Below are 12,294 nucleotides of genomic sequence, written 5' to 3'. Positions count from 1 at the left end.
GATGATTTTTTAAATACAATTATTTAATTATTCCTGCAAGATTTGTTTAAAAACTTTTCTTTCCCTGTTGAATTGCCTTGGTACTTGGTCCAAAATCACTTGATCATAGATCCATGGCCTGTTTTTTGGATTTTATATTTTCTTCTATTGATCTATTAATCTATATATCTCAGTACCACACTATCTGGTTTAGTCTAGCTTAATAGTAAGTCTGAAAATCAGGTAGAGTTAATCCTACAAATTTTTCTTTTTAAAAATTGCTTTGACTGTTTTAAGTCATTTGCATATCCAAATAAATTTTAGAATCAACTTCTCAATTCCTACCAAAAAAAAAAGCCTGCTGGAACTTTGATTAAAATTGCATTGAATCTGTAGATGAATTTGGAAGAGTCTTTCAGTCTCTTCATTCATCATAGGGATGTACTACAGTTTAACTTTTCACCCACTGAGGGACGTTTGTTTTGCTTCCACTTGTTGGCTATTATGAATGAAGCTGCCATTAACATTCATGTACAACTTTTATGTAATCATAGGTTTTCATTTCTCTGGGATAAATACCCCAGAGTGAAAATTGCTTGTTTGTAGGAAAAGTACACTTTTAGTTGTTGAAGAATCTGCCAAACTATAGTATGGCTATATCATTTTATATTTTTCATTGGCGTTATTACTCTTTTTAATTTTACCCATTCTGACAGGTGCATAGAGATACCTTATTATGGTTTTAATTTACATTCCCTAGTACCTAATGATATTGAACATCTTTTCCTGTGCTTATTCACCATCTGTATACCATCTTCAGTGAAATGTCTGTTCATGCCTTTGACCTATTCTCTATTTGGATACTTTTTTTTTTTTCTACTGAGCTTTGAGGGTTCTTTATATTTTCTATATACAAGTCTTTTGTTGGCTTTGTGGTGTACAGATATTTTTCCTAGTCTGTTATTTGTCCTTTCACACCTTAATTGGGTTGTTTGCACATCAGAAGTGTTTAATTTTTTTTTTTTTTTGGCTGTGTTGGGTCTTCTTTGTGGTGCACGGGCTTCTCATTGCAGTGGCTTCTCTTGTTGCGGAGCACGGGCTCTAGGTGCGTGGGCTTCAGTAGCTGTGGCACGCAGGCTCAGTAGTTGTGGCTTGTGGGCTCTAGAGCATGGGCTCAGTAGTTGTGGCACATGGGCTTAGTTGCTCCGTGACATGTGGGATCTTCCCGGACTAGGGCTCGAACCCGTGTCCCCTGCATTGGCAGGTGGATTCTTAACCCCTGGGCCACCAGGAAAGTCCCAGAAGTGTTTAATTTTAATAAGGTCTAATTTATCAATTTTTCATTCTATAGATCATGCTTTTGGGTTCATGTCTAAGAACTCTTTGTCTAGCCCTAGATACCTTTTCTCCTCTTTTTACCCCCAAATTTTATAGTTTACATTTTACAATATGTTTTGTGATTCATTTTAGAGTTAATTTTTGCATAAGGTGTAATGCTTGGTTGAGGGTCATTCTTTTTTTACCTGTGGATGTCCAGTTGCTCTAGCCCCATTTGTTGAAAGGCTATCCATTGCTTTTGCTCCTTTGTCAGTAATCAGTTGGGCATATTTGTGTGAGTCTCTTTGAGTTCTCTGATGCTCTGCTGATCTATGCGTCTACTCCCTGCCAGTACCATGCTGTCCTGATTACTGAAGTTATGTAGTAAGCCTTAACAATGCATAGGATGATTCCTCCCACTTTATTTTTCTATATCATTTGCCTATTCATATAAAATATAGAATAAATATATCTATATCTAGAAAAATCCTTGATGAGATTTTGACAAGAATTGCTTTAATCTTACAGAGCAATTTAGGGGCACTTCGCATTTTTCCTCTGTCTCGACTTTCCATCCATGATTATGGTACGTCTCTACAATTATTTAGGTCTTCCTTTATCAACATTTTGCAATTTTCAGGATGCAGATCTTGTATATGTATTGTTACCTTTACATGGAAGTATTTCATTTTCTTTGCAGCAGATGTAAAATCATATGGTGTTTAATTTCAGTTTTCACATGTTTGTTGCTAGTATATAGAAATACTGTTGATTTTGCATTCTGTGGCTTGTCAAAACTCATGTGTTAGTTCTAGGAATTTTTGTAGATTCATTAGGATTTACTTCCTATGTAGAAAATCAGGCCATCTTCAAATAGGGACCATTTTATTTCTCTGTTTTCAAACTGTATGCCATATATATATGTATATATATATATGTATATATATATGTGTGTGTGTGTCCTTATTGTGCTGATTGTAATTACAGTACTGCATTGAATAAAAGTGATGAGAGCAAACATTCTTTCCCTATGTCTGATCTTAGTGGGAAAGCACTCAGAGTTTCCCCATTAAGTGTGATGTTGTATGTAGATTTTTTGTAGATATTCTTTACTGAGTTAAGGAAATGTCCCTCTATTCCAAGATTACTAAGAGGTTTGTTGTTTTTTTTTTAAATCATGAATGGGTATTAAATATTGTGTCAACTGGAAAAAAAAAAAAAGCACAACATGAGAGAGCTGTGAGTTCAGTGTTATTTGGGGACTTACAGAGGACTATACCCAGGAGACATTCTCTCAGATAGCTCTTTGTAACTTCTCCCAAGAGGTGGAGGTGGGGATGGGTGGAGGTCCAGGTCCGTATATATATGATTTTAGTGAAGGGGGTGCATGCAATCAAGCACACATCTTGGTACACGGTTGCTACTAGTAACAAGAAGGTTGCTGCTAGTCACAAGGAGCAGATATCTCCATGAATAATTTTAGTGCTTTTCTATGTATGAGAAGATACAAGAAATTGGGTAAATAAAATTTTCTCCTGAAAATATCTAACTATCTGAAGGCCTGTTCTGACAGTTTTTCCCAGAGCATAGAGTATCTCATTCCTGATCTCCACCCTGAATTCCTTTCAGAGTGTGTTGGAGGTCAGTAAATGCAGTGACTAATGAGCTAATCCTTGTAGAACCAGATGGCCAGTGACACACTTTAGTTGGCAGTTGTAAAATGGTTTTGCTCTCAAAATCTTGGCTCCCTGTACACCAATGCCAAGATTAGATACAGAGACAGAGTTTTGGAGGAGAAAGAAAGGGTGGCTTTATTCTTTGCCAGGCAAAGAGGGGAACACAGCAGGCTAACACCTCAAGAAATGTGTCCCCCTCCCTGGGGAATAGGGAGAGGTCTTACAGTCAGGGCTCCTGGTCAGGGGTATGCTATAAGGATCAAGGCAGTAACAGTCCTTCATTCTTCTTTCTTCTGCAGAGTTTCAAAAGGGTGGGGTTGCTGACAAGATTAGGATGTGTGCAGGGCCTCAGGTGGTTTCCTGGCTGCTCCTCCTTTGATTTGCAACTGTTGGAATCTGCCCTTTGGAACTCGGGGAATGTCATGGAGGCTGGAGTCTTGCCTACAAGAAATGGGAGACAAAAAGGCCTCCGTGCCTGGGAGCCCATAGGGCCCCGCTCAGTTTCAGTTTTTCTGCATCAATTTATATGATCATATGACTTTTCTTCTTTTCTGCTTTAGCTGATTAGTATGGTGATTCCTTTATTTCTTCACTGACTTTTTTGGGGGGATCAAATTCTGTCAAGAATAGTGTTACAATCTCCTCCAGGAATGTGAAATTGTCTATTTTTCCCATTAATTCTGTTAATTTTTGCATTATGTATTATGAAACTCATTTATTAGACATATACACATTAATATTATGTCTTCAGGACAGAACTAACCTTTTACCTTTGTGAAATATTCTTTATCTTTGGTAATAATCTCTATATTTAAGCATATTTTATTTGGTATAAATTAAACCACATCAGCTTTCTTATACTTACATTTGCATGATACGTATTCTTCCATCCACTTACTTTTAAAATGTACCTTCTATAGAGAGCATGTAATTGCCACTTGCTATTTTATTAATTTTGGAATCTGTGCCTTTTAATTTGAGCATTTAGTCTGGTAACATATAATGTAACTTGATATGGTTAAACTTAGGCCAACTCCTTTACTGTTCTCTGTTTGCTCCCTTTATTTCTGTTCCTTTACTTCTCATTTTCTGCTTTTTTTTTTTTTTTTTTTTTGGTAGTGGGGAGAGTATTTTAAATTTTATTTCATTTCAATTTATCTTTTGGCTATAACTCTTTGCATTGATTCTTTTTTCTCTTCTAGCAGTTACTCTAGAGATTACATTATTATACTTGTCTAACATTTCACTGTATTTTTAAAGTTACTACTGTACCATTTAACATAAAATGCAGAAAACTCACATTTCTGTATGTCCATTTACCGTCTTTCTATCATCCTTTATATGATAGTTGTTGAAATTATCATATACACATACAATATAAACCTCACAAAACAATGTTATAATTTTTTCTTTGAACAGTTGTACCTATTGAAAGCCAATTAAGAGTTAAATATCTGAGAAATGTAAAATACTATTTTTTTTATTGTTTCCAGTATCTTTATTTGTTTCTGAAAATTTAGGTTATCCTGTGGTATATCTATTTAGTCTGAAAAACTTTCTTAAGCATTTCCTGTTATGTTGGGTCTGGTGTTGACAAATTCTTTTAGTTTTCCTTTGTCTATAACACATTTATTTCATCTTAATTCTTGAAGAAAATTTTTCTTGGATATAGATTTCTAAGATCACCTTGTTTTTCCTCCTTTCAGAGCTTTAAATATTTTTTTTTGTACTGTCATCTGGCTGGTAGTGGCATCCGATGAGCAGTCCACAGTTATTTAAGTTATATAACATAAGTCATTTTTGTCTTTAATTTTCAGCAGTTTAATATGTGCCTAGGCATAGTTTTCTTCAAATTTATTCTATTTAAGGCTCTCTGAGCTTTTAATTTTTATTTTATTTTATTTTTGGCCACACCACATGGCATGCAGGATCTTAGTTCCCCAACCAGGGATTGAACCCTTGCCCCCTACGGTGGAAGCGTGGAGTCTTAACTACTGGACCACAAGGGAAGTCCTCTCTGAGCTTTTTGACTTTGTAAACTTTTGTCTTTCACTACTTTAGGAACACGACTTTTTGTTCATTATTTCTTTTTTTTTTTGGAAATATTTATTTATTTGTTTGTTTGTTTGTTTATTTGGCTGCTCCGTGTCTCAGTTGCGGCATGCAGGATCTTTTAGTTGCAGCATGCGGACTTCTTAGTTGTGGCACGCAAACTCCCAGTTGCTGCATGCATGTGAGATCTAGTTCCCCAACCAGGGATCGAACCTGGGCCCCCCACACTGGGAGTGTGGAGTCCTACCCACTGGACCATCAGGGAAGTCCCCTGTTCATTCTTTCTTGAAAATTTTCTGCATCATTCTTTCTCTTCTGTCCTTTTGAGACTCCAATTAAACCCTAGAATCAAATGAACAAGGTGAAGTTCATATGGTGTAGTATATTTCCTCCCCATCTGTCCTGTGATTTGATGTGATCACAAAGTTCCATCTTACTTTCGATGGATGAACTATAGCAAGCTGAAGTTGAGGAAAGAAAACAGCTATACTCTTCTTAGAAATTTGAGCTGACTTATGACTGAGGCACATAGGTATCAGGAAAGCTAAATCAAAATGTCTGTTTTGAGGTGCTTGTTTGGAGATATAAGAAAAGAATCTATAGGCAGTAGGGTGGATGTCATTTGAAGAAAGACGCATTCTATATTTCTCATGCAATACATGAAAATAACCAATTGTCTTATCAAGTAAGACAGAATGCCTATATTTAAAAATGTGGGGAATCCCCTGGTGGTCCAGTGGTTAGGACTCAGTGCTTTCACTGCTGTGGCCCGGGTTCAATCCCTGGTCAGGGAACTAAGATCCTGCAAGCTGCTCAGAGTGGCCAAAAAAATAAATAAAATAAAACAAAATAAAAATGTGTAAAAGACCAGGTAAAATGTAAACACCGTTGAACTCTGTCTGCAGCATATCATAAAGTGTCCAGAAGAAATTACCTAGAAAATTATCAATACATGAGGTGCCAGAAGCAAAACTTGGTGATGCTCTTGACCAAACATTAAAATTTATGTCTGTTTATTTTCTCTCTCCTTTGCTTTAATGTATAATGTAGCATAAGGTGATAAGTTATGTATGAATAGTTTGCATGATGTTATCTTGTTAGAGTTGGCTTTTCTTTTCTTTACATCCAACTGAAGACAGAAGTTGCATACCAAGAATGATGACAAGAATCGAGGTAGAGTGAAATGCGTTGAATTAGAAGCCCAAGACTTTAATGAGTGAAGAGGGAGTGATCCACATTTTTGACAGCAGCTAGAAGGCATAGTAGGTGGTGACTTTTGGTATGAGTTTTAAAAGAGTTGTTATTTTTGAGAGAAGATAAAGGGAAAATATTTGAAAGAGCCCATGGAGAGTAAGAAGGACTCCTCCTCAATGATCATCTGGGCCTGAGGTATGTGGAAGCACGAGCAGGGTCCCCCGAAGAAACCAGTTAAGGCAAGGAAGTCAAGTAACCATTCAGGAACGGGCCGAGGAAATAGAATTGATTGATTATAGAATAGAGATTTATGACCAGTGAAAGAGGCTTCCAGGGAAAGGAAGGTTTCAAGATTGGTTTAAAGGGATTAATGTAGTGGGAAAAAGTTGATTTCTCCCCAGCCACTTCCTTGTTGACAGAGCCTCAACTGCTCATGTTCTCACTCCTTAAGGGGGACCTGTGTTCAGTGAGGGTTACCTTCCATGCAGCCCAAGAATCTGGTCTATAATCCAATCATTATAACTTCCTTCTGACAAGGGTTAGTTGGAGAAGGGGTATATGACCCTATTATGCCTGATGAAATGGGAGAAAAATTTAGCTGAGATCCTCTACAAAAAGTTTTCCTTTGTTAAGAGAAACACAAAAGAGGAAATAGCTGTTCTTGTTTGTACTTGCTTCTCCTGAATGTTGCAGCATGAATATATGATGCCTGGAGCTGCAGTGTCCCACTTGGGTCCATAAGGAGAAATTCAGTAAAGTTATTCCCTGTTGCTTTTTGTTTTTTGCACTTCTGTCTTTCATTTCAGTGGGTTGCCTAAAAGATGGGAGGCAAAACTTCATGGTTAATCCTCCATCTTAAATGAAGGAAATATACTCATTTTTTCCCTAATTGTAAGAATATTATTTGTTCACTACAGAAAATAAAACAATAATGAATTATATGAAGTAGAATTTTATTTTTTAAATAAATTTATTTATTTGTTTGTTTTTATTTTTGGCTGTATTGGGTCTTCGTTGCTGAGCGCGGGCTTTCTCTAGTTGCGGCGAGCAGGGGCTACTCTCTTCTTTGCGGTGCACGGGCTTCTCATTGCGGTGGCTTCTCTTGTTGCAGAGCACAGGCTCTAGGCGCACGGGCTTCAGTAGTTGTGGCATGTGGGCTCAGTAGTTGTGGCTCATGGGCTGTAGAGCACAGGCTCAGTAGTTGTGACACACGGGCTTAGTTGCTCCATGGCATGTGGGATCTTCCCGGGCCAGGGATCGAACCCATGTCCCCTGCATTGGCAGGTGGATTCTTAACCACTACGCCACCAGGGAAGCCCTGAAGTAGAATTTTAAATATCCCCACCCTCAATGGTTTTTCTATGCATGTAAAATAACTTCTGTTTACAAACACATTAATATTTTTTTAACAAATATTTTACAATATTAAATATCAGTAACGTGCAGCTTTTTTTTTTTTTTTTTTTTTTTTATAAAGAGGTGACCAGAAATTGGATGAGAGGAGAGAAGGTGTGGGCTGGGTTTTTTTTTTGTTTGTGTTTTTTAAAATTAATTAATTAATTAATTAATTTATGGCTGTTTTGGGTCTTCGTTTCTGTGCGAGGGCTTTCTCTAGTTGCGGCGAGCGGGGGCCACTCTTCATCGCGGTGCGCGGGCCTCTCACTATCGCGGCCTCTCTTGTTGCGGAGCACAGGCTCCAGGCGCGCAGGCTCAGTAGTTGTGGCTCACGGGCCTAGCTGCTCCGCGGCATGTGGGATCTTCCCGGACCAGGGCTCGAACCCGTGTCCCCCGTATTGGCAGGCAGATTCTCAACCACTGCGCCACCAGGGAAGCCTTGCAGCTTTGATTTAATGGTATAGAAGTGGAAAGCTTCACAGAGGAGAATATGCTTGAAGAGTCCTAATGGGTGATTAATAGCTTACAGGTGGGGAAGGTGAATGACTAGGAGTGGTGATACAGGGAGATTCATGTAAATAGCATGATATTTATGTCTGAGAGAAGATCTTGTGCAAAGGCTAAAAATGGTGGTCATTTTAGGAGACCAATTAGCATATTAAATGATATAGAGTGAAGAAGTTTATAAGGTGAGTGGTGGGAAATGCAGCTGGAAAGGTGAAACAGTGGATTAGTTGAAAAAGGGCACAAATGCCATGCCTAGTGTGAACTTTATAATGTAGAAGATAGAAGGGTTTTAAAAGCAGTTGATCAAAATGATCAGATGAATGGTTTAAAAATAACATAATTTCTCAAGGTCAGACAACTGCAACTTTCAGACACTAGCCCTGGCATTTAATACTTAGGAAATTATGGACAAGGTATTTAACTACTCTCTGTTTCCTTATTTGCAAAACGGGGACATTGGCAGAAGGGTTGTGAGGATTGAATGAGAAAGCCCATGTGAAATACCTGGTCCAGTTCCTGGCATATAGTAAGTTTTCAATAAGTACTGGTTTTTCTTTACTGTCTGTCTTTTTTGGTTGTACTATGGTTGATTAAAAAACCAATCTACAAAAGTATCATTACCTTACTTATGGAGGGAGAGGGTTTGGGAAACTTTTTAAATATTATTTACCTCAAGCAAAGTGAATTTCATTCAGAACTATGTTTGTGAAGTCATTTAACTGTTCCAAATCATTTAGACCCAGAACCTAGAGAACATTGCTCAAATTCAGTTCAACAAACCTGTATTGTGTAATTCCTGGGTAACAGGCAAGTACTGAGCATTAGGGAATATACAAATAAAAATGCATGGGCTCTAGCTTCAATGAGATAAATAGACAACTGCGTACAATAGTATGAAAACAGCAGTAGAAGTTTATGTTAACAAGACTGCCCAACTGGTCTCTGGCAAACATTATGATCTTTTTTCAGAATGTCCTCATTTCCTGTTAAGCAGCAAGAATTTAGCACCACTGATGTAGAGGCATGCCATCCTTCCAGCGTGTTTTCTCATACCCGAACCTCTGCTGATTGAATGTGTTCACCATGGGATGTGTTCTTTTCTGTGGGAACATAGTGTGAAGCCTAAAATATGAGTTATGCATCTAGAATAGTTCTTAGGCACATTTTCTGAATATAGTCTTTAACTCCCCCTTTTATTTTCATTTTAGTTCTTTTACAGAGCTACCTCATCTGGCAGGAACAGAACAAAATTTGCTGCTGGCCAAGAAAATCCAAACCCAGTGGAAGAAATCTGGACTGGATTCAGCCAAGTTGGTTCATTATGATGTTCTCCTGTCTTACCCTAATGAGACAAATGCCAACTACATATCAATCACGGATGAACATGGAAATGAGGTGATTGTTTTACAATATTGTGTTACTTTCAGGTGTATAGCAAAGTGATTCAGTTTTTTAAAAATATATATATATATGTATTTTTTTTCAGGTTATTTTCCATTATAGGTTATTATAAGATATTGAATATTGTTCCCTGTTTTATACAGTAAATCTTTGTTGCTTATCTACTTTATATATAGTAGTGTGTATCTGTTAATCCTATACTCCTATTTTATCCCTCCCCCTCTTCCCTCTTTAGTAATCATAAGTTTATTTTCTATGTCTGTGAGTCTTTCTCTTTTGTATATAGATTCACTTATATTATTTTTTAGATTTCACATATAGGTGATATCATATATTCGTCTTTCTCTTTCTGACTTACTTCACTTAGCATGATATTCTCTAGGTCTACCCATGTTGCTGCAAATGGCAATTTCATTCTTTTTTATGGCTGAGTAATATTCCATTGTATATATAAACCACATCTTATTAAACCAACCATCTGCTGATGGGCATTTGGGTTGTTTCCATGTCTTGGCTATTGTAAATAGTGAACATTTGGGTGTATGTACCTTTTTGAATTAGAGTTTTTGTCTTTTTTGGATATATGCCCAGGAGTAGGATTGCTGGATCATATGGTAGCTCTATTTTTAGTTTTTTAAGGAACCTCCATACTGTTCTCCATAGTGGCTGTACCTATTTACATTCCCACTAACAGTGTAGGAGGGTTCCCTTTTCTCCCCACCTTTTCCAGCATTTGTTTTTTTAAATTTTTAATTTTTTTTGAAGTATAGTTGATTTACAGTGCTGTGCCAATCTCTGCTGTACAGCAAAGTGACTCAGTTATACACACAGAGACATTCTTTTTTTTATATTCTTTTCCATTATGGTTTTTTCAAGCATTTGTTGTTTGTAGACTTCTTGATGATAGCCACTCTTACCACTGTGAGGTGATACCTCATCGTGGTTTCCATTTACATTTCTCTGATGGTTAGCAATGTTGAGCATCTTTTCATGTGTCTGTTTGCCATCTGTATATCTTCTTTGGAGAAGTGTCTATTTAGGTCTTTCGCCCACAAAATGCATTATTCCTTAATAGCAATCCGAAATAATTCTAACTTCATGTGTTTCAATTCTTGCTAGATTTTCAATACATCAGACCATGAGCCACCACCAGATGGATATGAAAATGTTAAAAATATTGTACCACCCTATAATGCCTTTTCACCGCAGGGCACACCAGAGGTAAAATAAAAGACATTTTTTATTCAACTCTTTAAACCTTTTTTAAAAAAACCTATGTAGAGGACTAAAACCAAGTTTAGGAGGGTCATACATGCTAATTCATACTTGGAGGCTTGATGCTATATACAGCCTTCCTAAAAATAATTTTTAAAAAAGAAAAAGAAAAACATAAAGAAAATAAATACATGAAAATTGGACCCTGATTAGCAGATGCCACTCTTCGAAATAATTAAGAAACTGCTGAACACGGCTTTAATTCAGTAAGGGCAATAGGTGGTTTTCAAGCTTTTTTCCTTTGTTCATAGTCTGACTTTGTTACAGATTTATAGATCTGAATTTATAAATCATACCACAGAAATTCTTAAATTAATACCATGGTTGGAAATCAAACATAGTTAGGATTTTAAAAATTACTTTTATTTATCCTATTTCCCATGGCTCAGGATATGCTAATAATTTCCTCAAGACAGAGCACACTGTCTAAAATGTTTTACATATTGTCTTTTTTTTTTTTTTAACTTTCAGGATACTGAAATATTTTTAAAGACTTCTACAGAATTAGCATGGATCTGTTTATTAAGCCCAAGACAGGAAAGATAACTTTTGATGATGCAGTATTGCAGAGCAAACTTATTCTTTGGTTTTCTCTTTAATTATAGCAGTATTATGTATTTTTTCTTTTGTTTTATTTTTGTTTTCCTACAGGGGGAGCTTGTATATGTGAACTACGCTCGTACTGAAGACTTTTTCAAACTAGAAAGAGAGATGAACATCAACTGCACTGGAAAAATTGTTATTGCAAGATATGGGAAAATCTTCAGAGGAAATAAAGTATTGTGTTATTTGCTTTACTAGAGGGAAAAAGATAGGATATAACCTGTGAATATAAATGATCAGCTTGCATTATGGTTTCCAAAATTGCTTTATATATATATATATATATATATATGTATATATATATATATATACATATATATATATGTAAATTTGCTGTTTTCATGGTTTCACTGAAAATCCTGGTTTATTTTTGAGGTTTTTTTGTTTGTTTGTTTGTTTGCTACCTCACATATCTAGAAAGGGAAATTATTCTTAATAGTTTTATTACCAAAGCAATGTTTTTTTTAATTTAATTGAAGAAATTTTATATAACCTAAAAAATGAAAATCTCCCATGTATTACTCAATTTCATTGCCCAGACATAATCAATCTTAACAGGTCTTTCCAGGCCTATGAAATATGAATATATTATATGAATATAAATATATGTCTCCATATACTCATATTACATAATTTTTTTTTTTACAAAGAGGGCATTAGATACTATATACTGTATAACTTTATTTTTTCACTCAATAATAACTCAAGGGTATTCTTCCATGTCAACACATTGAGAGTTGTATAATGAAGTGGTTAAGAGTATAGGTAGCTAGATCCATACAACCTGGGGTCTGATCTGGTCTGGGCCCCCTATTCTCTAGATCTTTTCCTGTGAGCAAGTTAGTTAACCTCTCTGTGCCAGTGTTTCCTCATATATGAAATAGGAATGCTAATA

General features: G+C 36.2%; 1 protein-coding gene across 7 annotated transcripts in view; it reads left to right on the top strand.

Moving 5' to 3' along the window:
* Positions 1-12,294, top strand: part of NAALAD2 (N-acetylated alpha-linked acidic dipeptidase 2) — a 106,286-nt gene that overhangs the window by 59,877 nt on the left and 34,115 nt on the right. For all 7 annotated transcript variants that reach the window (XM_059930596.1, XM_059930598.1, XM_059930597.1 and 4 more), the window contains 3 exons: positions 9,329-9,515; positions 10,641-10,742; positions 11,448-11,573. In XM_059930596.1, coding sequence (XP_059786579.1) covers positions 9,329-9,515; positions 10,641-10,742; positions 11,448-11,573 — 415 coding nt within the window. The remainder of the gene's footprint in view (positions 1-9,328; positions 9,516-10,640; positions 10,743-11,447; positions 11,574-12,294) is intronic.

This window comes from Balaenoptera ricei, chromosome 8 (assembly GCF_028023285.1).
Source record: "Balaenoptera ricei isolate mBalRic1 chromosome 8, mBalRic1.hap2, whole genome shotgun sequence".
In the NCBI taxonomy this organism is placed as follows: domain Eukaryota; kingdom Metazoa; phylum Chordata; class Mammalia; order Artiodactyla; family Balaenopteridae; genus Balaenoptera; species Balaenoptera ricei.
This window is presented reverse-complemented; position numbering and strand designations above follow the sequence as displayed.